This window comes from Mesoplodon densirostris, chromosome 16, assembly GCF_025265405.1.
Source record: "Mesoplodon densirostris isolate mMesDen1 chromosome 16, mMesDen1 primary haplotype, whole genome shotgun sequence".
Lineage (NCBI taxonomy): Eukaryota > Metazoa > Chordata > Mammalia > Artiodactyla > Ziphiidae > Mesoplodon > Mesoplodon densirostris.
In genome coordinates this window covers 64,883,743-64,909,377 of record NC_082676.1, presented here as the reverse complement: position 1 = coordinate 64,909,377, position 25,635 = coordinate 64,883,743, and the positions used below count along the sequence as shown (strand labels likewise).

General features: G+C 52.6%; 2 protein-coding genes across 7 annotated transcripts; one reads left to right on the top strand and one right to left on the bottom strand.

Moving 5' to 3' along the window:
• The first annotated feature begins 1,741 nt into the window (after positions 1–1,741).
• On the top strand, positions 1,742–6,586 carry ELOB (elongin B). The gene is made up of 4 exons (XM_060078562.1): positions 1,742–1,864; positions 1,998–2,132; positions 3,428–3,533; positions 5,962–6,586. The coding sequence occupies exons 1-4, from the start codon at positions 1,742–1,744 to the stop codon at positions 6,072–6,074; spliced, it is 477 nt and encodes a 158-aa protein (XP_059934545.1). The 3' UTR covers positions 6,075–6,586.
• SRRM2 (serine/arginine repetitive matrix 2) lies at positions 6,587–24,803 on the bottom strand. Of its 6 annotated transcripts, none has more exons than XM_060078556.1 (15): positions 24,595–24,676; positions 21,095–21,368; positions 20,092–20,199; positions 19,754–19,918; positions 19,502–19,579; positions 18,994–19,056; positions 18,869–18,901; positions 18,596–18,646; positions 18,340–18,432; positions 17,479–17,677; positions 9,721–16,400; positions 8,688–8,972; positions 7,497–7,610; positions 7,251–7,361; positions 6,587–7,156 (listed from the first exon to the last, which is right to left on the bottom strand). In XM_060078556.1, exons 2-15 carry the CDS (start codon positions 21,334–21,336, stop codon positions 7,147–7,149), a joined length of 8,232 nt encoding a protein of 2,743 aa, XP_059934539.1. In that variant the 5' UTR covers positions 21,337–21,368; positions 24,595–24,676; the 3' UTR covers positions 6,587–7,146. The 6 variants fall into 6 exon arrangements, with proteins under 6 accessions (XP_059934539.1, XP_059934540.1, XP_059934541.1 ...); XM_060078557.1 differs by having other exon boundaries at positions 7,251–7,358; XM_060078558.1 differs by having other exon boundaries at positions 18,994–19,053.
• Positions 24,804–25,635: the final 832 nt, after the last annotated feature.

Genomic DNA, 25,635 nt, shown 5'->3' with positions numbered 1-25,635 from the left:
CGTGGCTAGCCACCAGCTTGATTCAGGGCCAAGGCAGCAGCATCTTCAGATTCCACCCACTCCAAAGAATCCTCAAATTGTGGCCTCAACAACTGCTGAGCTGTTCAGCATCCAGGGTCACCACTGGCTCATCTCTCATTGGGTGCCACGGCATGCCTTCTCTGGCACATGCCAGCAATGACTCAGCTGAGGTTCTCCCTCTCCCTGGGAGAGCTTGAAAGAAAAGCCTCCTTCTCTTGCTCTAGTATAACTGCAATTTGGGGCAACACAGGAGAGCATCCAACTACCAAGGAGGGAGGCCTAGGCTGTCAGTAGGTACGAAGGGCAGCCAGAGAGGGAAACCAAGTCCATAGGCCCTTCTGGAGCCTGAGTGGACCTGGGCAGAAAGGCGGGCAGTTGCCCAGGGCACCCTCCTCCTGGGAAGCGTGAACACCAACTTTGGCCATGCATGCTGCTTCTTCCGAGGATGTTTGCCAGGCCTTGTTATCAAATGGGGGTCCTGCTGCTTGCTGCTCACAATCAATTGCATACTCACAAATGTTGGTGGGAAAGGAAAGGTGCTTTTAATCAGAATGCCAACAATCTGGGGAGATGGTGGACTCAGCGTCCCCCAAAAACCACCTCCACAGATTGTGCTCGGCCATGAAACTTTTAAAGGGCAGAAGGGAAATAATCTCAGTTAATTTTTGAGATAGTGGGTCAGAATTATTGCCATCCCTCCACTGAATGCAGGCTCGTCAACTTCTTGGGCTCTTCCTCTAGATGTTACCTTGTTCACACAGTTTGGTCACACAGTTTGTTCAGGTTACTGAAGGGAAAGCTAGGGAAGAGATCTGGTCATCTGTTAAATACTTGCTCACTTCTCTAAAGAACCAACTAGTTTGGCAAGGTATTGTGTAATTAAAAGATCTGAAAGGTGTGCTTGGGCCAGAGATGGGTAGAACATGGGGTGGGTGGGGGGCAGTGCCTGGTTTAAAAGTTAGTTACAGGGACTTCCCTGGTGGGCCAGTGGTTAAGAATCCACCTTCCAACGCAGGGGGGCAGGGGATTGGATCCCTAGTCAGGGGAATTAAAGTTCCACGTGGTGAGCAGTATGCCCCCCCACCCCCCAAAAAAGTTAGTTACAATATAGCTTTGCTAAAGTGACAAGAAAAGGGGCTTCCTGCTGAGGGCGGTTTCCTGCAAAGAACTGCTTACACACTCCCTAACCCCAAAAGCAGCTTCCAAGGATCCTTACAGGCCCTAAAGCCTCGGTAAACTGGTTTAAATAATCCTTACAACCAAGGCTAGAGCAGGGACATGGGGCTGTTTCCTGATACGGCGGCCGAAAGATCCAGAATTTAACATCTCCTCAAAACAGGTGCCAGGAAGCCCCATAATCATGAGTCACACTCCCAAACCTGGCAGCCCAGGTCTCGCTGAGATGTGAATGTCTTGCCGCCCTGATGACCGAGACACATCATTCATTCACTCTCATTAGGCTGTGAAGCACCCTAGGCTTGCGAAGTTAGTCCCTGACATTCCCACAAGAAGGACGAGAGTCCCCTAAACTGCATCAACATGGGGAACTCGGTTTGCCACACCCAAGATGGCGCCACTGCGCCCTGCGTCCCTCCCATGCTCGGTCCCTGTCGGCCTCCCACTACCTCCGCCACTCCGCCAACCGGCCCCGCCCCGCGCCACGGCGCCCAGTCCGCAGTCGGAGGCTCCGCCGTAGCGCCCCCTTTGCGGATTACTTAAAATGGCGGCCATGGGGCGGGGCCGCGGGACGCGGGGCACGCTGGGGCCAGCGCGCGGGCTGCCGGGAACGGGGCGGAGCGCGGCCGCGCCGGCGCGTCGAGGGGGAGAGGCAGCCGCCGCGATGGTGAGCGGGCGCTGGGGGAGGGGCGCTTGGCCGGGGCCGGGGCCGGGGCCGGGGCCGGGGCCGGGGGCGGCGAGGGCGGTGGGCCGTGCGGGGGGGCCCGGGCTCCGCGCTCACCCCGGCCCGCCGCCCCCAGGACGTGTTCCTCATGATCCGGCGCCACAAGACCACCATCTTCACGGACGCCAAGGAGTCGAGCACTGTGTTCGAGCTAAAGCGCATCGTCGAGGGCATCCTCAAGCGGCCGCCGGACGAGCAGCGGCTGTACAAGGTGCGGTCCCGTCGGTTCCGGGCGGCCGGGGGCTGGGGGAGCGTGCTGCTCGGAACCGCCGCCCGAGCCTGGCCGTGGGCGCAAGGCGGCCCCGTCGTTGATGTAAACATCAGCGACCGGCTGCCGCGGGCCGGAACTCTCCCGCGTGGGGCCGTTGCTCGAACTCGGGGAGATGAAGCCCCGATAGTGCTCGCTACACCGGGGGTCTCCGTTCGGATGGCTTGAAAGTCGCGCGCCAGGCCCTATGCTGAGCGCCGAGGGTCAGCGTCACATCTGATCCCTACAGCGGTCCCACCCGCGACGTGCTGGCCCTTGACTTCCCTGCTCTGCGGTTAAGGAAACTGAGGCTCGGAGGTGGCCACTTAACGAGGCCAAGGTTGTTGGCAGAGTCAGGATTTGAACCCCGATGCTCAATCGTGTGCAGGCCTCTCACACGCCCCCCGCCCCAGACACGCCTTAATACAAAAAAATGGAGAAATGGAGGGTGTTGAGATGAGTCAGGTCCCACCAGTTCTTCACCCAACAACTGTTTATTACTCCCCAACTTACTGCTGATGTTCCAAAAGCCCCCGCCCCTTTCCCCCTTACAAACCAATTGCAATTATCCAGCAAGGATGTCGTGGGATTTGGGGTTTTCATTGGGGAGTCCTGTTTGTTGGCCCCTCATTTCAAGTTTCTGGCACGTGAGGTCCCTCACCTAAGTTCCTTGATCTGATTCTGGGTGGAAACTGGGAAACTGATCTTTTGCTCCAGGCTGAGCCTTCACCCACTTTGTCTCTAAAGGCCTTTTCTTCTTGTTACCTGCTGGGGCTTCTGTAATAAGGACCCTTCCTACTGCCTGAGCTTGTTTCACTTGCTGTGCTCTGTGCTTTCTGTTTGTCCTTTGCTCATTGAAGCCTCTGGCTGCCCTATGAGTTGGGAATTCCAATAACTCCCATTTTACAGATAAGGAAACTTCACATCAAAAAGATCAGCCACCTTGTGCAAGGTGGTAGAGCTGGGATTCAACCAGGTCTGCCTGTGGCCAGATGGGGGTCACTGACACTTGAAATTAGATTCACCTGGAGTTGCAGGGGTGTAGATTCCAGATCTCTACCCTACCCTGGGAGGTTCTGATTTGGAAAGTCTTGGGTGTAGTCCTGGAAACTGTTTGATATACTCGGGTGGTTCTGGGCCCTACTTGGGGCTGTTTCTTTTCCATCTTCTGACTTTCAGTGTAGTTGCTGACCAGAGAAGTCTTTGGGACTTGCCCCTCCTGGGGCCTCTTCTGAGACCCTGCCTGCCTCTCTCCTCAGGACGACCAGCTTCTGGACGACGGAAAGACATTGGGCGAGTGTGGCTTCACCAGCCAGACAGCACGGCCTCAGGCCCCAGCCACTGTGGGGCTAGCCTTCAGGGCAGGTGAGAGGGGCAGCGACAGGGTGGAAATGGCCAAAGAAAGGGGGTTGGTCAGGGAGCCTGCAGTTGTTCCTCCAAGCCTCCTGGACCATGTCTCCCAGTTCACCAAATGCAGGCAATATCCTATAATAGTGTGTTTGCTTCCCCATTAAAAACAATGAGAAGCACATGAGATACTTGTAGAAACTGAAGCCCATTTCATGGAGGATTCAAAGATTCTTAGTCACAGTACCAGCTTACATTTACAGAGAACTCACTATGCACCTGGCCCTGCACTCTGCATTTTATTTCTGTTGTCCCGTCTAATCCTCTTGATAGCCCTGAGGGGTAAGCACTGCCATCCCCATTTGGGACACATGGACGCCGAGGCTTGCTGGCAGTCATGTGGGAGGCCACAGTTCAGATGCAGGCTGCCAGGACCTTGTCTGAGCTGGGCACCATGCCAGCCAGTGTCTCCGTGGTACATCGCTTACTCCCCCAGCATCTCTGTACAGGCCAGAGTTGTATTGTGATCATTTTAAGGATGAGTAAACTAAGCCTGGGGAGGTTAGATCAGGTTCAGCCCTTTCTTGCCCCAGAGCCTGTACTCTCCTTAACCATATTCCACCCTGACCAAAGTTTAGAAACCTGAGGGGTGGGGGTGGTTTATGTTGCTCCTTTTGCCAAGAAAAGGATTTAAATTTTATCTTTTGTCTCTGGAAATTTAAACAGGGGTTATAGGGTGTTTTCACAGCTGTAGACAGACCCAGGGGCTGTGTGAATGACTGGGTAAATCTGGATGAAGTTACAGGGAGTTATTTTTCTAGCTTCTTGTAAGAAAATGTAGCAAGGACCCAGGAGGGAGCATATAGCCTTAGCTGCACTTCTCAGTTTCATAAGGATAAACTATGTGAGGCCTCAGCAGCTGTGTCTTCGGGCAGCTACTTCACGCCCCACCCCTCCCAGCCTGGAGTTTGTCTCCATAAAGGAGTATGACACTGGGACCAGCCTCACAGCAAGGCAGTGTGAGCCTCCGTGCACCCCAGGCCCTGCAAGTGCTCAGGAAAAGGCAGTCTTACAGGCCTTTGTGTGGGTTCCCTCAACTCTCACAGTGACAGTGAGACAGGTGAGGGGCTGGTGCAGACTTTGTACAGGGTGGGTACTATACAAGGCTGTTCCCTGAGGCAGGTAAGGGAGGGCTGAAAGCACATCTGTTCTTCCTAAGCCAGGGCCAGGCTGCATTCTTCCAGAAAAAGTATCTCTTCCTCTAATTTGAACAAAGGCATGCTGTAGACTTGCAGCTACTCAACCATCTTGCAGGTGAAGAAAATCACAGCACAGTGAGGTGATGTTTTTCCCCATGACCCCCACTTATGGCATAGATTGTGGACCCTTGGTGGCATCACCTCAGGTGTGTCATTGCTGTTTTGATAGGGGCTGTGGTGTGGACTGTAGTCCGTCTGCTTCCACTTGCAAAAACGCACTTATGGGTGGGTAGTTGTTTCCTTGTGCAGAGAGACGAGTCTCTCCCCACCCCCAAAGTGGTTTGCTTAGTTAGGGAGATATGATAGTGTCTGGTGTTAAATAGCATCTTCCAGACTTTATTTCCAAAGAATGGGGAGAGGTGATGAAGGCAAGAATTGTCACTCAGATTTGTGGCTTGGAAGATGAATTCGTTATTAAGCTGGGCCATGTGTCTTCACCTCACCGCTGTTGACATTTGGGGCTGGATGATTCTGGGTGAGGTTGTCTCGTGCATTGCAGGATGTTTAGCATCTCTGGCTTTTACGAAAGATGGCCTCTCCCCACTAGAGGCCAGTTGCAGCCCCTCAACCCCCAAAGTTAAAACTTTTCAGACGTGACTGACTTCCCCTGGGGAGCCTAATTGGTTGAGATGAGCCAGGTGGAGAGAAGTTTCCCACGTAGAAGAAAAAGTTGTGTTCATTTGATCTGTGCTGTAGTAACAGCAGGAATGAGACAGGGAAAATCTTCCTGAGGCTGCTGTTCTAGTAGGAAAGCAGCTGGTCAAGAGAAAAACAGGGCATTCGCACTAGCGGTTAAATGTTCCCAGGGCAATGCACAGGGCATTGGGCATGTACAGTGGTTGTACAGGGCAGACAGCCATTCTAAGTGTCAAGCTAGGGAGTGGCAAATGCAGAGGCCTTGAGGCAAGAAAGAGGTTGACCTGGGAACATGGGGACCACAAGGAGACATGTGGAGAGACATAATGACACGATGAGATTTTATTCAAAGTATGATGAGAAGCGAGAGGAGGTATGAAGGGAACAAGGCGATGGGGGAGATTGTAGGTGGATGCAATCCCAGAGGCTGAGGGATGCAGAGGGTGAGGAAAAGGGCCCTAGCATGGCCAGGCTGGGGGAGGGGAGCAGGGTCAGGTTGGTTCTGTAAGGGTGGGAGACTCACTTTGCAGTGGCCACCCCCTCTCCACCAGATGAGGCCTTTGAGGCCCTGCGCATCGAGCCCTTCTCCAGCCCACCTGAGCTGCCGGATGTGATGAAGCCACAGGACTCAGGAAGCAGCGCCAATGAACAAGCTGTGCAGTGAGAGGCCCCCCCAACCGCCCTACCCCCCCAATAAAAGATTTGGGTGTCCACCTGGTTGCTGCCTCTTTCTACACACCTTCTCCTGACTCAGGCATCACCTCACTGGTGCGCCCCACCTCGGCCCACCCTCAGCCTCTTCCAGGCCAGCCTGCTGCATCCCAAGCTTTCTGAGTCCAGCTACCAACCCCCAGCCCAGCCTACCCCTCAAAAAGCCATAATGGGGAGAGGAACCCAGGGCCCCCAGGCCAGCCTTCTGCTCAGCCTGGGGACAAAAGATTTAGAGGCTTTGTTTCTTCAGAGTGGCCGGCCCCCTCCTAGCATGAGCATGCTGGCTCCCAGCTGGAATGAGCATGTTGGTTTGAGAGTGGGTTCTGTGGGGGATCCACAGCCTAGAGCCACCCCATGAGGCTCCTCCAAGGTATGCCCCTTGCAAGGGGGATGCAGCCACAGAGTAAGGGCAGCTCCTCTCCTAAGTAACTCTTCCCACCCATAATAAACAATCTATAGACCCAATTCCTGCATTTCTCATTTTTATTTGACAGAAAAAGTTGCTCTTGCTGTACAGATTTTAAAAAACCAAAATGCCTTTAAGAAACGTGAAGAAAAGTTGGGGGGGAGGGGGCCACAACCTCACTGGGAGGCCAGGAGGAGCCAACTAATTTCAACTGCCCCTTTTTTCCGGGTATACCTCACACAGGTCCGCAAGTACCAAACCATCATCCCCCCAAGAACTCGGGGCTAAAAGGGGGGCAGTGCCTCCCAGATCCTTGCTGAGTCAAGACCTGGGAGTACCAAGCTGTATGCTCCCCTCCCGCAACTCCCATTCTCATTCCCACCCACCCCAAACCCCCCAAAACACGTGAACCAGGAAAAACTCACAGAGATTAACATTTTACAGAAGAAAAAAAAAAAAAGGAAGAGGGAGGGAAAGAAGGGAGCCCTCCCCCCAGGATGCTGCCAGGGTTGGGGGGGGAGGGCAGACGAAGACCCCCTCCCACGGCTCTGTTGGGGAGAAAGGGGGCACGTCCTGTGGCTCCAGAACTTGGGGTATGGTGGAATTCCCCAAAAAAGATTCACGGAGACCTGAAATGGAAGAGAATAATCAATGCAGAGGCCCCAGCCAGCCCTGGAGCTCTCAGAAGTGAGCCCAGCCCTAGAGTGTGACAAAGACACATACCTGGAGGAACGGTGCCGCACGGAGCGGGGGCTGGGTGTTTCCCTCCTGCGCTTGTGGCCCGGGGAGTGGCTGTCCCCACGCTGGCTTCTCCGGGAACCTCGTTCACTGCTGCTACAATGAAGGACAGGCGTGAGACCACACACAGGACACCACCAACCCTTGGTGCCTTGGAGCCTTAGAACTTATTTTGCAGAACTCGGTGGCGGCCAGACTGGGCTACTGGCAGGACAGCACTGGCAACCCTACCTCTGCTGGTCCCGCGGTGAGGGCTGGGGTGAGGGGCGGCGGCGCTCCGCAGGCGAGTAGCTGAGGGACCGGGAGTCCCGGAGGGAGTCTATTGGCTTCCGGGGGCTGCGGGACCTGGGGATCAGAGTAGGTCCCCATAGTGCCACACTCTTTCAAACCCACAAACCAGCACTCAGGACCACCCCCACCCCGCCCCAGGTCCTGACCACCAAACCTCATACCACGCAGGGCCAACCTCAGACCCACCTTCATCCGCTCACTCACCCATCCGCCCGCACACCATCCACCGAGTACCCCAACAGGCGGGGCACGGGGTGCAGCGGGGGAGGCAAAGATAAAGACAGTCCCTGCCCTTGGAGGGGCTCAGTCTGATGGTGAAGCAAGGCCAAGGGAGGCTCGCTTGGCCCCACGTGTGGGACGCAGCCCCGCAGGACGGATGTACATGGGGTCTGGGGACCCAGGGGAGGGAGACATGGGGCAGGGCAGGGAAGGGGCAGGGTAGTCTTCTTGAAGGTGCTGTTTGAGCGGAGTCTTGCAGAACGAGGAGTTCACCAGGCGGACAAGGGAATTCCAGGCAGGAGGAACAGCATGTCCAAAGGCATGGGGTTCTCCTTAGACTGCAAGGCGCTGCTGAGTGTGGCTGGAGCACAGGGCATGTGTGGGGGCGGGCAGGAGAGGAGAACACAGGGCAGGCAAGGCCAGTTGGTGAAGAGCCTCACACGCCATTCCCGCAGAGGTGGGGCTTTATCCTGCAGGCCACAGGGCGTCCCGGAAGGAATTGTGGAGTGAAGGGAGTAACCAGATGTGCGTTTTAGAAAGATCCCTCTGGCTACGTGTGGAAGAGAATGGCGTGGAGGCAGGGAGACAGGGAAGAGGCTGTGGATAGAGTCGGGAGAAGATGACGGTGGCCAGACCCTGGCAGTAGCAACGGGGAGACTTAAAAGCTAGAATCCCTGGAACCTGGGACCAGGCTGCATGTCAGGGGCAAGGAGAGGAAGGAACCTAGGACTCCCCAATTCTGGCTTGAGCACCCACTTGGATGACAGCCCTCTGCCAGAACAGGGCACAACCGAGTAAGCAGGGAGAGGAGAGCCCAACTCCTACTGTACAAGCAGACACCACAGTCCAGCAGGGATCTCACAACCCAGGGTCACACCCCACCCCTTTCTTCTCAAGCAAGGCAGCACTCACCTCCGCTCGCCAGCGGGTGGCTTCTTGGGGCTTGCAGGTTTGGGCAAGGCCTGAGGGCCAGGCTTAGCAGGGGAGGGGGAGGAAGAAGTAGAGGAAGAAGAGGAAGACGAAGAAGAGGAAGAAGAGGAGGAGGAGGAAGAAGAGGAGGAAGAAGAGGACGATGAAGAAGAGGAGGAGCTGCTGGAACTGGAGCTGCTAGAACGCCTCTTCCGCTTGGCTGGGGTCGGTTCCTGAGGACGGCCCTCTCGAACAGCCTCCTTTGGGGCTGGGGCGGGGCTGGGGACCCTGTGGGAGAAGAGGGCGTCACAAGGAGACAAGCTGCCCCAGCCCCAACCCTACCTTCCTTGGCCTGGAGGAACGGCAGTGGGGGAGGGGTGCCTGAGAAAGGTCCTGGGAGCTCTCCAAGCCGAGAGCCAGTGAGTGCATTCTCTGGAGAGCAGTGGCCCCAACTGACCCAACCTCTGCTAACACAAGCAACAGGCTGGGGCCCGCAGCAAAAGGGATCAAGGTTAAACCTCAAGAATGTCCCTGACGGAGGAATAAGGTCCCTGGGCTCAGGTGTGGAAGCCAGGCTGGGTGGTCTCCGTCCTCTCCGTCCTCAGAGAGGAGAGCCACAGCGTGGGGAGGCCTCTGTGTGTGTGGGTTGGCTGGGGGGAGGGGCCGTCCTGCCTGGAGGCAGGGAGAGGGATAGGATGACCTCTGAAGATCCTTCCAGCCCAGGGAGTTCCTCTTGAGGTCTAACTGCCATCCCTCCTGCTGTAAAATTAAGTCCATTTCCTCTAGTTCTGTCCTCTGTAGAGACGGAAAACTTATCATTATCCTCTAGAGAATTAACCTTCGGAGACTTTTACCTGTCCCATTCCTCCCCCCAGTTAACCCCCACCCCGGCATTTTCTTCTACCCCCAGCTTAAGGATCATGGTCCCCATACCTCCTCAAAGAGCCAAGAACCTCTGGATAGGGCTTCTCCCTCCCCACCCCCACCAACCATCCCCAAAACCTTCCCCGTAGAAGAGTTCTAAAAGTCCCCTCACCTCTTCAGTGCTACCTCAGGTTGAGTGGGAAGGCTAGAGCCCTCCGAGTCGCTAGAACTGGAGCCAGAGGAGGAGGAGGATGACGACGATGACGACGACGATGACGAGGAGGAGCTAGAGGAGGACGAGGACGACGAACTCCGCCGCTCCTTTGCTGGCTGCAGGGCAGCCAAAGCAGAAGGCTGCTGGGCCTCCATAGAGGCAGTTGGTTCCCCACCCTCTGGGTGGAACACCCCAGGGACGGGGCCAGAGAGCATGCCATCGTGGTCACCAGCAGAGGATGTGGTCTTTGCCACCGTTCCAGAGGAAAGGGACTGAGACCCTGCTACAGGGGTGGTCTGGGCAAGCAAAGATCGGGACTGGTCAGAAAAAGCAGATGGCACAGGGGACCTAGGCCGATCCTGAGCTGGAGGAAGAACTGACTGTGAAGGAGCCTGTACCATTCTAGAGGCAGGAGAGGGAGCCCGCTCAGATGTCATTCTAGACTGGCTTGGGGCAGATGGTGGGGTTCTGGAGCCTGGGCCTCCTGGTGGGGTTCTGGACCTGGCTCGGTCAAGAAGCGGTGGTGAGGTTCTGCCACTAACGCGCTCATAGGCAGAGAGGGGCACCCTAGGGCTGGTGAGGTTTGCACCAGACAAGGCTGGAGCCATTCTAGCACTAGTGAGATTTGCAGGGGCCAAGGCTGGAGGAGTTCTCGAGCTGGCGATATTCACAGGAGCTGTGGCATGTGTAGATCTAGGACCCACCAGGTTTGCAGGGGCTGGAGCCTGGGGTGTTCTGGAGCTGGACGGATAGTTTGCAGCAGTCGGGGCTGTGCCAGAACCCGTGAGACTCAAAGCTGCCAAAGCAGCTGGGGTTCTGGCTCCTGCCAGGTTCACAGCTGGTGCTGTGGGGGTACGAGGGTCAGCAAGGTTCACGGCCGAAGGTGCCACTGCTGTTCTGGGGCTGGCCAAGTTCATGGCTGCTGCTGCAGCTGGCGTTCTTGAGTCAGCCAGGTTTACTGCTGTTGGGATGGCAGGTGTCCTGGCGCTGGCCAGGTTCATGGCTGCTGCAGAGGCTGCAGGAATCCTGCTGGCAAGGCTGGCAGCTGGGGCTGTTCTGAGACTCATGAGAGGCACTGGAGCTGGAACCTGGGACATTCTTGCAGCAAGGCCAGCTGCAGACATGGACGGAGGAGGCCGAGCGGTGCCAAGACTGATAGCCGTCAGGGCAAGTGCAATTCTGGACTGAGCATGGTTTTCTGGCACAGACGTTCTCGGATGATCAGGAATTCGGGGACCTGGACCATCCATCATGGAACCACCAGCTTGCTGCAGGACAGACATGGGTGTTCTAGAGCTGCCAAGGGGCTCAAGCATTCCAGGTGATCTACAGCGGTCAAGAGGAGTTGGTGACATGCTAGGACGACTGAAGCAGCTCATTCTGGAGCTATTGAGCGCTACCGGGGGTGTCCGAGAACCAGAATGATTTCTTGTTGCTGGAGGAGTAGCAGAACGTGAACGATCAGAACTGCTTCCGGATGCAGAACGCCTGCGGATAGCTGGAGGAGATCTTGTTAAGGACCGTTTGCCCCGAGTTGTTCGTGGAGTACGGGACCTAGAACGGCGGCGAATAGCAAGTGGTGAGCGACTTCGAGAACGCTTCCGTGCTAACAATGGGGTCCGAGACCTAGAGCGGCGCCGAATAGCTAGAGGAGTTCGGGACCTAGATCGGCGGCGTGTCATTGGAGAGGTTCGAGAGCGAGACCTCCTTCGAGTTACCGGAGATGTGCGAGATCTTGACCTCCTTCGGGTGACTGGCGATGTTCTGGATCTTGATCTTCTGCGAGTGATAGGGGAGGTTCTGCTTCGAGATCGCCTTCTGGTTACTGGTGGGGTCCTAGATCTGGACCTTCTCCGAGTCACTGGTGGAGTCCTAGAACGGGAGCGTCGGCGAGTCGGTGTTCTGGACCTTGAACGACGGCGGGTTACTGGTGGTGTTCTGGACCTAGATCGCCTTCGACTCACTGGGGAAGCTCTTGATCGAGATCTTCGTCTAGTCACTGAAGTCCTGGACCTTGATCGCCTCCGGCTGACTGGTGAAGTTCGAGACCTGGACCTCCGTCGGCTAACCAGGGGTGTTCTGGACCTGGATCGCCGGTGAGTGGCTGGAGAGGCCCGAGACCTGGAGCGTTTCCACGGGGCTGGTGATGTGCGTGAGCGGGAACGCTTCCGACTGGTTGGGGGTGTCCGAGAGCGGCCTCTTCGGCGTCTAGAGGAGGTTCTGGAACTCTCCTGTCGGGCAGGAGACCTTGAACGGTAACCGGAGCCTCCCCTGCGACGCCGAGTAACCCGAGACCTTGACCGGCTCCGCTGTCTTCTCCGAGAGGTTGACTGAGAAGATCCAGACCTATCTCGACGACGGGTTGTTCTGGTTTTCTCCCTCCTCGAGCGGGAACGGGACCTCTGCAGCCCACGAGGCTTTGGTGAAGGAGAACGGCCTCTCCTTGAAGTTGTCTTAGTACGTGGAGATGAAGGTGAACGCCGCCGGCGTGAGGATCTTGACTTTTCGGCTGGCTCTGGGGAAGATACTGAGGGACTTCTTCGGCGTCTTAGGGGAGTTCTAGAGCGGGTCTCTGGTGAGGATGATGCAGAACGGCTTCTACGTGAGAGCCTAGCCTTCCTAGTCAGCTCAGGAGATGATCGAGAGCTGCGACGGCGAGGCGGAGTACGAGACTTGGTCTTGGGCTCTGGTGATGACCTAGAACTTCTTCTAGTAGTTCTGGATTTGGGTGGGTGTTCTGGAGAGGACTCAGAACTGCTGCTTCCTTCAGGCGAAGGGCCTCTGCCTTTGCTTGATGAACCTGATCTGCTTCGTCTTGGAAGGACCCGAGGGACAGGAGCCTTGGGTTCAGGAGAGGAATCAGAACCACTCTGTGCCCTGGGTACTGCTCTTGGCTTATCTTTAACTTCAGGGGATGAGCCAGACCTACTACGCCGAGGAGAAGGCCGGGATTTGCTGTCAACCTCTGGAGATGATCCAGAGTGACTCCTTTGTCTAAGTGGCATTCGTGTCTTAGCTTTAGAATCTGGAGAAGAGTCTGACTCACTTCTCTCCTGAGGCGATGAACTGGGTTTCCCATCAAGCTCTTGAGAAGATCCAGACCGACGTCTCTGCCCGAGAGGAGTCCTAGTCACGGTCTTCTGTTCAACTGATGACTCTGACCCACTTCTTTCTCTCTGGGGGGTAAGACACTTATTGTTGAGCTCTGGGGATGATGGAGAATGACTCCTTGGCCTAGGAGTCTGAGGCAAAACTTTTGCTTCTGGAGAGGAATCACATTCACTCCTTCCCCTGGATGGTGTTCTAGGTATATCTTTCATTCCAGGAGACGACCCAGATAGGCTGTGCCTTGAGGGAGTCCCAGACCCATCTCTAAGTCCTGGGGAAGACCCAGACCTGCTTCTCCTTGAGGGGGTTCTGGGTAAACCATCTTTCATTTCAGAAGATGCAGAACTACTTCTTTCCCTTGAGGGTGTTCTAGGTATAGCATCAAGTACTGGCGAAGAGACACTCTGATTTGAAGACATTCCTGCTTTTTCCACCGCATCTGGGGATAACTCAGAACTGCTGTGTCTAGAGGACCTTGTTGATTGTTCTTTCACATCTAGAGATGGATCTGTCTCCAGCTGATTAGGAAAAGGTCCATTCAAATCTTTAACCTCAGGAGAAAATCCAGTATTCATTTCTGCAAGAGAGCCAGAGTTTCTAAATTCTAAAGGTGATCCAAAGCTATTCTCTCTGGGAGGAGAGTCAGACAGTTCTTTACGTTCTGGAGAAAAGTGTGGCCCACTCCAAGCTGAGGCCACTGCAGGGACTTCTTCCAAAGAAGCCTGTGACTGGCTTTGGTCAAGAGTCAAAGACATGGCAGGTCTTTCTTCTATTTCAGGAGATGATTCAAAGTTACTTCCAGCCATTTCTTTAAGTTCTGGAGACAAATGGGGCAGGACCTGGTTTAAGGGTTCTTCAGATTTCTCTACCACCTCCATTAATTCCTCATTTTGGCTTGGCTTAGCTAATGCACTACTTCGGTCTTTTGTATCTGGGGATGACTCAACACCACCTCTTTCCCTTGATGGAGTTCTAGGGGTGTCTCTGAGTACTGGTGAGGACTCAGGCCTATCCTGCACAGGAGGAGGACTCAATTTGTCTCTTGGTCTTGGAGATGATGCAGTAACATCCTCCTGAAGGAGTAAGCCCGTTTTTTCTTTTGATTCAGAAGGCTCCAGTCTACTCTGCCCCAGAAGAGGTTTAGAGTCCATTGCAGGATACAGGGAAGAGTCAGACTGGGACCCGCTCTGCTCAGGAGACATTCCAGATTTCAGCCTAGGACCTGCTGACAATTCACTTCTATCTTGTCTGGTTGGAGATATGGGTGCCAGCTCAGTGATTGGAGATGAGGACCTGGACTGGCCACCCTTAGGAGGTGTCTGAGATTTGGTCTGCAGATATGGAGAGTCAGAATGACTCTGTCTCATTTCTGGACTTGAAGTACCAGATGTGGAGTCTGGTGAAGTTGGAGATTGTCCTTTCTGTTGCAGAGATGAGGGTGGTGTGCAGGACTTTACTCCTGGACAGAGGGAGAAAGATCCAGAGCAACTTTGTGCTGATGAATCTTTAGATTTCTCTTGGGAACATGGTGACTTTGATTCAGGAAGATTATGCCCTGGTGGAGTTTGGGGCTTTGCTTTGGGGCATGGCGAAGTAGACCCTGAGTGACTCTGTCTTAGTGGTGTTCCAGGTTTCACTTTGGTTTCTGGAGAAGAGGATCTAGAATGGCTGCGTCTTTGCAACAATCTAGATTCTGTCTTGGAGCATGGAGACTCTGATCTGCTTTGCCTTGAAGGTGTTTTAGATGTCACTCTACTAGGACTTGGAGAAGAGAAGCCAGAATGGCTTTGGATTGGTGACGTTACTGCTTTCATTTTGGGTTGTGGAGATGACGACCCAGATCGGCTCCGTCTTGGAGGTGTGCTAGATTTCACTCTAGAAGGAGAAGACCCAGAGCAGCTATGTCTCGAAGGGGTCCTAGACTTCACCTCAGGGTCAGGTGATGATTCAGAACGGCTCTGTCTTTGTGGTGTTGCAGATTGTTCATTTACCTGGGGACTTGTTACAGACTCTTGCCTTGGCGTTCCAGATTTCATGTTAGGTTGAGGAGATGAACTGGAATGACTTTGTCTTGATGGTGTTTTAGATTTCTGATTAGGAGGTGGAAAAGAACCAGAGCGACTTCGCCTTAGTGGTGTTCTAGATTTAGCTTTAGGTTGGGATGATCCAGAGCGACTGCGCCTTGGTGGTGTCTGAGACTTTTGTTTAGGGCGTGGAGAGGACCCCGAAAGGCTTCGCCTCAAAGACAAGTGGGATTTTACTTTGGACCTTGGTGAAGAGGGAGACCTGCTCCGCCTCGAAGAAACTCGACATTTCTTCATTTCTGGGCTTGAGTTGGACCTGCTCCTTCTCTGTGATGTTCTGGATTTGTTCTTCCGTTCTGATGATGAGCCAGACCTGCCCCTTCTTTGTGGTGTTCTAGAGTGAGATCTTCCCCGTCTAACTAGACTTCTACTACGAGATCTTCCTCGTCTTGCTGGTGTCCTAGACTGAGATCTCCCTCTCCTGGTTGGTGTTCTAGAGCGTGACCGGCCACTTCGTCTAGCTGGGGTTCTGGAGCGTGACCGCCCACGCCTGGCTGGGGTTCTGGAACGTGACCGCCCACGTCTGGCTGGGGTTCTAGAGCGTGACCTGCCACTTCTCCTGGCTAGTGATCTACTATGAGACCTCCGTCGTACTGGTGATCGGGTCCTAGATCTGCGCCTAGCAGGTGTTCTAGACCGAGACCTGCCCCTCCGGGCTGGTGTTCTAGACCGAGACCTGCGCCTAGTGGGTGTTCTAGATCGTGACCTCCGCCTGGCAGGTGTCCTAGACCGAGATCTGCCCCTCCGGGCGGGTGTTCGCGAACGAGATCTGCCCCTAGTTGCAGGGGATCTAGAGTGTGACCTGCCTCGTCTTGCTGACCTAGACCTGCCTCTTCTCTGTGTATTTCTGCTCCTGGACCAGCCTGGTCGCTGAGGAGACCTAGAGCGGCCACGTCGCTGGGGGCTCCTAGATCGTCCCCACCTCTGTGCAGACCGGGACCTACGCCACTGAGGTGACCGGGACCGAGAATGACCTCTCTTGGTAGGGGTTCGAGACCGAGACCGCCCCCTCTTAGTGATAGGACTACGGGACCTCCCCACTCTACGAGAAGGAGTATGAGAATGTGACTTATCCCGTTTTGCTCGGCCATGTGAGCGACTTTTGGAAGCAGGAGAAGAAGAAATATCTCGGCGGGACCCAGGAGCTGGTGTAGGTTTAGGACTTTCAGGGGAAGAGCTGGCATGCCGAGAAACTTTGGTAGGTTGAGGGGAGGGCGGGCAGCTCTCTGAAGAAGATTGGGGAGGTTTCTCAGGAGACTTAGGTGGTGAATGGCCCTGGGCTGGAGAAGCCTCAGAAGGGGGGTTCACTGGCTCCTGACTTAAGGGGGTTGTTGCAAGGGGTTGTGGGGAGCCGCCATATTGCTCAGCAAGGAGCGGAGTGGGAGCAGGTAGTTCTGGCCCTGTGCTGCTCCTTTCCGGAGAGGGGCTAGGTTGAACTGCAGATTTCTAAGAGTGGAAAAGAGAGTAAGGATACAGGTATGTAAGCACCAAAACTTCCTATCACCTGTAAGATCCCAACACCCTTTCCTATGAAACTTTTCCTCTATGCACCCCATTATACCAACTGGTCCTTTTCCTCACCACAGGCAGTCACATTCATTCAATAACAAGAAATCACATCATATAAAACACAGTGAGAAACATACAAAAACAGATTCTACAATCGAGTCTTCTATCTAGAGAAAAAACACAATGCAAACTAATGTACTATATTTCACAACAGACAACCATTACAAAATGCTGAATGCAGAAAAAAAGGTATTTTTAAATGGAAAGATAAAGCAGTTTCCCAAAATGACTGACTTCACCTTTAAAAAATAACTATATTAAAGTAATAGAAAAAAAGACAAAGATTTGAATACATGACTTATGAATAAAAAACACCAGGATGAAGTACAGGGAAATACAGAAAGAGACCAAGTTATAAAAGCTTTAAACATTAAAGTCAAAAGCAATAGGAAGTAAATTAAGTTTCTGAGATGATCCAACTTGCAGTTTGGAAAAGCAACTCTGGGTACCATGGAAAACAAACAGGAGAGCTACAAATTTAGCAAAGAGCAACTAAAATTATACTCTAATTGTTGAAGAAAACATTATTAGCCCTTGAATTTTAACAGCAAGTATAAAAGAACAGGTACTGAAAAGATCTTTCCAAAGTAGTGTTTTCAGACTGCAAGCAGCAACCCAGTGGGTTGAAAAGTTTTAATGAGCCACAACCAGCATTTAATGAAACTGATACTAGAGACACTGTTTAGTAAGGTTAGGTGTAGTTCAAAAAAATTTTTTTGTTCCAGTTCTATTGACTTGTAAGTACAAAGAAAATAGTCATGTAAAACCTATTAACACCCAGTAAAGTTTGAAGCCCACAATTCTAAAGGATTTGCAAATGGAAAAGAGAACTTTATGAATAACTGAGAGGAATGCAGAAAACAAAACCGGACCTTACTTCTCCCTTAACTTCACACACCTATCCTGAATCCACAGCCCTGCAAACCAAAGAGTATCCATTAACTCAGGAACATACCTCCTTCTTGTCTTTATCTTTGTCTTCATAAGGGCTGCTAGGCTGCTTTGTAGAAGGCTCCGGGCTACTAGGCTGCCCTATGTTGGTGATACCTGGTTCCCTGGATGGTGCATTTCCCTCCCCTCGACGCCCCGAAGCAGGGGAAGGACTTCGCCTAGTCAAGGTAGTTGTATGGGTTTTAGCTGCAGCACTTCGAGACCTGAAGGAGGTAATTAAGGATGGGAAAAGAAGAAGAAAATCAGTTCAGGGGAGAACAGAAAACCCCCTCCCCAGCTCCCATCCACCTTTCTTCAATATAACCCTCTTCCAAAGAACCTTCTCTTACTCACAAGATTCAAGTATCTCATATTGAAATTCAAGTCCAGTTCACTTTGCTCCTTCTCTTCTCAACATCAATCCCCAAAAATGTTCTCCCTCTACCCCTTTATATTTACCTCCCCCAAACCTCCCGAAACCCTCCACCCAGTCCATTCCCTACCCGCTTCATTCACAACTCACCTCTGAGCCCACCTCCTTCAGGAAGCCTTCCCCGATTAAGGAAGCCAGGGTAAGGATTCCTTCCTCCCCCAGACACCACGAACAAACCACCACCCTCCCTATTCTGGCAGTCCATATATATCAGAACAAAACAAAAAAATCACAAACAAAAGAAAACAAAAAATAAAAAACAAAAAAAAAAAGAGAAGGGGAAATGTATATGTCTGTCCATCCTGTTGCTTTAGCCTGTCAGCTCCTAGAGGGCAGGGACCGTGTCTTCCGAATGGTCTGTGCAGCGCCTAGCACACCGTGGGCGCTCAATAAATATTAAATTGATTAACCCACAAGTCCCTCTCCCTCCCTTCCTCCTGGACCACCCCTTACCGACTGCGGGAAGTATCTGAAGAGGAAGCAGAGTCTGCAGAAGTTGAACGGTGCACCCGTCGGCTCTTGGGGGCTGGTGTTGTACTTCGAGACCTGAAGGAAGACCACCACCACAGTTCAGGGTGCTGTCACACCTGCACTGGGTTCCCCTTATCCACCCTTCAACCTTTTACCAGTCAGGGACGTGACCGATTCTGCCCTATCCCCAAGTGGCACTCATCTACTCGCTAAGCAAATTCCCCTCTAATTCACTCACCGCTTCCGCTTCTTGTCCTTAGATTTACGTTTGCTCTTTGGAGTAGGAGACCTGAGAAATAAGGCAAAATTATTTAAAATAAAAATCACTTTTAAAGAAACAAATAAAATGAAAAGTAAAATGGAAAGAACTGAGTTACTGACAGTAGGAGATCAAGGAACTGAGCTTTACTCCAAGAAAAAAAAAAACACCCCAAAGAGCCAGCAAGGCCATCAAGCAACGGCTCACCGCTCCATGTGCCACTATGTTCCCTATGCCACAAAGAGCTCTTACCTATGCTTCCTTTTCTTAGATTCAGATTCTGACCTGTTGGTAAAAAGTAAGTAAAACTATTATTTTTTATCTAGGCCTGGACTCACCAAACCTCTCCAATTATTCCATATATTCCCACCTCGTACCTGTGCTTCTTTTTCTTAGAGCTCTTCTTCCTCTCTCGTCGAGGAGAGCTGCTCTCTGACCTGCTAAACATGGGTTCAGAAACAGGTCATTCAGCCTGCCTCCTTCCCTGGCCCACCCACTTATAATCCATCCCCAAAAAGGCTTCTAAAGCACAGAACAACTCCAATAGCACCAATGTGCCGATCTAAGCCCAGAACTTATTTACTCTCCAAAAAGCGTAGGTACCTCCCTATTATATAGCAACAAACCCCAAAATGGAAAAAACAACGTAACTCCAAAATGCTGCTGATTGGTTCTGCAGAGGTGCAGAATCAACCCTTCCCCACTGAAGCAGCACACATTATTTCTTCTACCAGCTGAGACCTGAATGGTAACTCCCTCTTCCCTGACTTTTCTGGCAACTCTCTCCTACTTCCTAGAGATAAGAATACTCTATTTCCAGAGAGAGAGAAAAAACATGACAGGTTTGGTCCTCTGGCTACTAGAATAGCTTTCCAACTAACTTACCGTCCTCTATCTTTCTTCTTTTTCTTCTTCTTTTGCTTTGGGGTTGGTGAGCGAGAACTGCTAGACTCCCGGACAAGGCTGAGGAAAGATGAAAAACGGCAGAGATGGGTGCTAAGACAAACTTTCTTAGACATTTCAACTTCTGAAGAACAAAATCTCAAGAATTTGAAAAGACAGTCCACACACAAAAAATGGAGCAGAGTGCTTAGAATTAGGAAGAGAAACTGACACTGGCTTCTTGGTCTTGTGTACCTGTAAGGTTTGGGTGGCTCAGGAACTGGTTGTTTAGCTTCTCGAGCACGACGCTGAGGATCAAAAGAGCTGCCATCCACATAGGAATCACTGATGCCAAAGGCAGCTCGGAGTCGCTCATTCTTCTTCTCATTCAATTCTGCCAACTGGTGAGTCTCAGTTACCCTAGAGGAGAAAAGGTCAAAGGTCTAAAGGAGATAGAGAACAAAATGCAGAGTCATATTCACACAAACAGCCATGAGAAAATGAAGACAAGAGCAGGAAGAAAGTCCAAACTAAACAGAGAGAACAGCAAAAGCAGAATAGGGTCCAGAGAAAATCGAGAGAGAAACACTCACGCTGGCCTCTGCCCTGGGGTCTCCTCCTTGCCCCCAGGGTTCACATCCTTCTCCAGCAACATGAGTCGAAAGGTCGCCACTTTTTCCTGAATTTGCTGTTCCTCGTACCTGGAGAACAAAAGCCTTCAGGGTTAGAGCTTGACTAGACACTCTCCCCAATCCCAGGTTTACAGTTCCCTCGTTCCCAGCAGGATCCCTTCCCTTTCCATGCACACAAACAATTTTTCACTCACTGTCACCCAAAGGGCCCTTCTATTAAATCCTGCTCTTTTCCTGTCATCTTTCTTCCCCCTACTGACTACACCCTCTAGAACAGTGGATTTTAAACATGCTACACTCCAGGGGCCAAGAGAGGAAAGTTAAGCAGGCAGAGTTCCAGGTGTTCCTCCCCAAATCCAATCAACAAGAACAGGTCTTTCATTTCCTGGGATTCCAAAGTTAACATGCATTATATGAAACGGGCGCCACTGCTGAAGTTTGAAAACCACTGCTCTAAAAGGTTTTCTGCCTTAATATGTTCCTTTTCCAAAATCTCAATTCCCTATCCAATCCATGATCCCTTTTATCTGGGTATTTTTCCAATTCCTGTTTTCCTGCCTTTGCTACTGTCCAAGGCCTCAATCCTTAAATCCATTTACCTTCCTTTTCTCTACCAATGACAACACATATCAGCTTACCTAGCTAGCTCTTGTCTCTTCCCTGGTCTGCTTCCCCACCCCTCCCTTAAAGCACATATTTGCTTCTCAATGGCCCCCCTCTTTCCCCATGTGCCTCCATCTAAATAACTCATAAAAGCCTCCCTTTTATACCCCAGACACAGGTTCCTCATCTCTCACTTTGAACTGTCCCTTAACTCCTTTCAATCCACTAGCTCCTTTACCTCCTCCCCTCCTACAAGTCCTCTCCAGGCCTCTTTCAACCAGCCCTAAGCTCCCTACATCCCACCTAACTCCCCCAGCTCTGCACTCACTCAGTGCTTGGCTCTCCCCCAGCCCTCCCTCACCCCTGCTCTTCCATCATCTCCTCCAGCTCGAGGCATCGCAGCTCCACGCGCCGCTTGCGCTCGTGGTCCAGGATGTCAGGATTAGGCCGCTTCACCAGGGCAGCCTCCAGGCGCCGCAGTTCCTCCTCTCCCTTGTAGTCAGGCCGCTCACCCCGGCGGCCCCGCACCAGGGACAGGTTGCGCTGGACGTAGCCGTTGGTGCCGCTGCCCCGGGGCGTCGGCAGCCCGATCCCGTTGTACATGGCCCCGTGCCCGGGGTGGGGCACCACCGCTCCTGAAGGGGAGCGGGGAGACACGGGTCAGGCCCCTGGCCCCAAACTAGCCACTTACCACCACCCAAATCCCTGCTCTTCTTCAACCCTACTTCAACATGTCTCTCCACACTAAACCTCCTTTAGCTACATAATCCTCCAGGTTTCCTAAAAAAACCTGTTCTTCATCCTTCCAACACTGCTTTCTTTCCACCAAATCACAGCCCAGCTCTTACAGCCTTTCCCCACAATGTGCAAGAGCCACTCTTGTTTTCACCTAGCTTTCCTGTTTCCACCCAAAACAAAGATCCCATTTCTCCCAAATTTCTCCACACTATCTCTTTATTCTCCTTTAGCCCCAATATACACAACTGGTATCTTCACCAACTACTCTAATTCCTAACCCCTGGCAACTGACTAAGGCCTCCAAACAGGGCACAACAAACACCAAAGGAAGATCTGTGGCACCCAAAGGCCTGCAGTCCAAGTCTAGTTCTCTTCAAGAACTGACCTAAGCATTTCAGGCTACCCTGAAAGTAGCCAGAAATTATGAATACAATCTGACTGAACAGCCCCTAGATATCCAAAAGGTGGCCCAGGCTAAAGGCCAGCATGCATATCAGAAACACATGAACTTTGGATATGTAATCCTCTTACACTTCACCTCTCAAGTAAGGGGCCATTTCCAATCAACTATCCTGATAATATATTCCTTCAATTTCCTTCCCAATAGGATTTCTCACATGGTTTGTGGCTCACCGAACTCTCACTAGCTCCTGTAAAATATTACATTTTCAACTCAGTGCTCTAAATACACCAAACCAGCCTTCTCTGTTCCAACTGTCCCCACAGCTTCTCTACACTCCTTCCCCTACACTTACAAAACCCCCACTCTTCATACCTCACTTTCATTAATGTCAAACTGTCAGCTTTCCCTAACAGTCCCGTTATCTCATTTCCAGGTTTTTCTCTTCCAGCCCATCCTTAACCCTCTCACGTGTTACCACGTGCCTCCTACCAGGTTCTATCCTCTCAATCTGTCCCAACCCCAGCATGACTCTGAAGAGCCCTCTAACGCTAGTTTTACTGATTAGATTTCTTGGCTACGTACACAGCTATTCCTTTCTCCAGCTATATGTACTCTGTTTTTTTCTCCAACTCATCCTGTCCGAGATAGTTTCACATGGGGAAATGTGTGAGGGAAATTGATCCCAGGAAAGAACCCAAGGAACAAAGCGGAGAGATTAGTGAAAGTAAAGGGGAAAAACATAGAACTGGATAAAAGAAAAGGCTTCATTTTAAAAATTCTGAAAGAAACATCATACAAATACCTGGAAGAATGTACTAAAGCCCCCCCCACCCCATACAGGGAGATGTTGAATGAAAGGGAGCTAGGCCAACTCTAGAACAGTTTGGAGCCCCTTACCCCCCCCCCCAACTCTAAGGCTGGGTCCCTGCCCAATCCCAGTTGCAGACTCTAGAGATCTGAAAGCAAAACAAAACGAAATAACAATACTGGGTTAAAGGAGTGACAAATGATGCTAAATCTATGAAAGGCAAGTGGAACTATGCAAAGAAATGAAAAATTTCTTTACAGCACAAGAAATCTTCCAACCCTCACTTTTATTTTCTCAAATTTTCTCCTCCCTATTCTAAAGCTAGGCCTCCTTTGGCTCTCTATACCCTACCCAGTTTCTGCTTCCCTTGCAGAATGCTTCTGACCTGCAATCAATTCTTCAGCTTAACCATTCACCCACACTTCCATACCACCTCACACAATAATCCTCCCACTCCCTGGAAAAGGATAACCAGCAGCTGCTAAGCAAAGGATATTAAATCACAACAGACTGGAGAACTTTTACGGAATGAGCCAAAAAAGAAGGAAAAAAAAAAAAAAAACCCAAACAAACAGAAATACCACAGCATCTAAGACAGTGCTCAGAACACTAAAAGGATGGATGGACCAAGGAGTGTATTAACACCACAAACACAAATCACCAAAACCTAAATAAGGACACTTAAACTGGGGTCCACGGACTGTGGGTATGCAAAAATCACCCAAGCTAAAGGCTGACAGTAAAAGCTGCAAAAAAAAAAAAAAAAAAAAAAAGAGAAAAAGGAGTTTTTTCTGTTGGAAAATTATCACGATGCCCAGCTAACCAGGCAGAAGGGGGTCTTGAAATTCAGTAGTATGGTATTCAAGAAAAAAAAAACGCACCAAAAAGGGAGGAGAGTGTGCAAGAAAATGGACAAAAATAAAAATAGTAAGCACAACAAGCTCAGCACTGGGGCACTGTAGTAGCTAAGGGGACACTATGAAACCCCAGAAGCTAAACTAGCTCAGGAAGAGACCTAGACTCACACTCAAGAGAAAACACAACACTTGTTCAATTTTTGACCCAGAAGATATCTTAGAAAAGCGTCTGAGTGAAAACCAAGGCCTAGAAAAGTTGTGTGCCAAATAATGACAAAGTCCAGCGCTTTCTCCTCAAGGAAGGAAGGGCTGGCAGTCTCCTCCCCAGCCGTAACACAACTTTGGGGAAGACGATGAAAAAGTGCAAGAAAAAAAGGAGCATGTGATCTGCCTTTACATACCTAGACTAAATACGTAAATTTTTTTAAAACGTTTAGAATGCTTCTCTTCCTAATACCTCATGACAGACAGTAACGAATCCAAACTGCCTAACTCTCCCGGGCACCTAGTTCAAGGCCTTCTCTGCACTGGCTGAGCGGCTAAGGCCTATTTTCAGCCTTGAGAAATGGGGGAGGGGGCTGCGCGGCGCCCCATAGTATGGGAGGCTCCGGGCCCGACCCCAGGCCCCCGGGAGGGACTGGTAGGCCGGACGCCGGAGAAGAGCGGGGGAAAGGAGCCGGCAGCGGGCCCCGGCCGCCGCAGCCCCCTCCTCGCCGAGAAAATGTCGGCTCGGCAAAGACAGCTGCAGGAGGGCCTCCTCGCCGCACGCGTCGGGGAGGCGAGAAGCCGAGTCGCGCGCTCCCCCCTCGAGAGCGCGCGCGAGCCCGAGTGCAGTCGGCGGCGCGCGCCGTTGCCATGGGGGAGGGGAGAATAAAAGCCCGCGCGCGACAGGAACCGCGAGAAGGGGGGAGGGGAGGAAGACAAGCAAGGACGTCCGCGCGCGAGCTAGGGGCGGCGAGCGCGCGTGCGCGCGGCGGCCTGAGCGGTTCTCCGCGCGCTTTGGCCTTGCGCCGGGGCCGCCGCCCCTCCCCCACCCGGCTCGCGCGCTCTCTCACCGGCCGCCGCCGCCTCCGCCTCCGCCCGCCGCCTCCGAGGGGGAGAGGTGCTGCCGCGGCCGCTGCTCGAGCTCCTGAGTCCCTCGGGGCCTGGAGCCGCCGCCTTGCCTCGCCGGTCCGCCCGCCTCAGCCGACACCGCCGACTCCTCGCTTCCTCCGGGGCCGCAGCGGACTCCGACTGCGCCACTCGCACCCCGCCTGGGCCGCGCTGCACGTCAGCACGACCAATTATGTGCGTCAGCACGCAGCTGCGCGTGTCGCAGGGCCTGCCGGGAACCGTAGTACGCCCCGCGGCCTTGTGCGCAGGCGCCGAAACCGCACCGGGTAGTGTAGTTTTGTAAGGCCCGAAGGAGGTTCAACTCTGTCGTCGAAGAACTACCATTCCCGTCGGCCAGTTGCGAGGAAGGTCTGGGGGGCGGACTGGAGCAAACGACCCATTCCAGAGACTTTCCACTAGGGGGCGGGAGGACACAGGGCCTAGCGACGATAGCGCTCTCCTCGGCCTCCCGCCTTCGACCCAGACCATCCTGGGAGTTGTAGTTCTAGCGTGGCATGGAACCCGTACATATCTTCGCCCTCCCTGCCCCCACACGACCGCCATTTTGTCTCCCCGTGTTGGGAGGCGATGAGCCCGAGCCCACTGATACCGCTGCTTGCAAGTGATCGCAGGCTTCCTGGGGCGAGCCCGGGGCCGCGCCGCACCCGTCCTTCTGCACCCAGGAGGACCCGCCCCCCAGACCCCGGCCAGCGGACACCCCCGGAACCCCAGAGCCCAGCTACAGGCCCAGGGCCTGAGCCAAAGGCTGAGACAGGAGGCCGTGGTGTTTGCAGCTTCTAGCAGCTGAACCCGGCCGGCTGCCCCTGGGGAATGATTTTTTTTATGATCTCCGAGTAAGGCGGCCAGGCAGCGATGTGATTTTCTCCTACAGAACCTGGGACATGTTATATACGTCGTGGCCGGGCAAAAACGTTACAAACACCCTTAAGTTTTTCACCCTTCTGCAGAATGTCTTAGGTTAATGGTTTTAAGTCCGTTTTCTT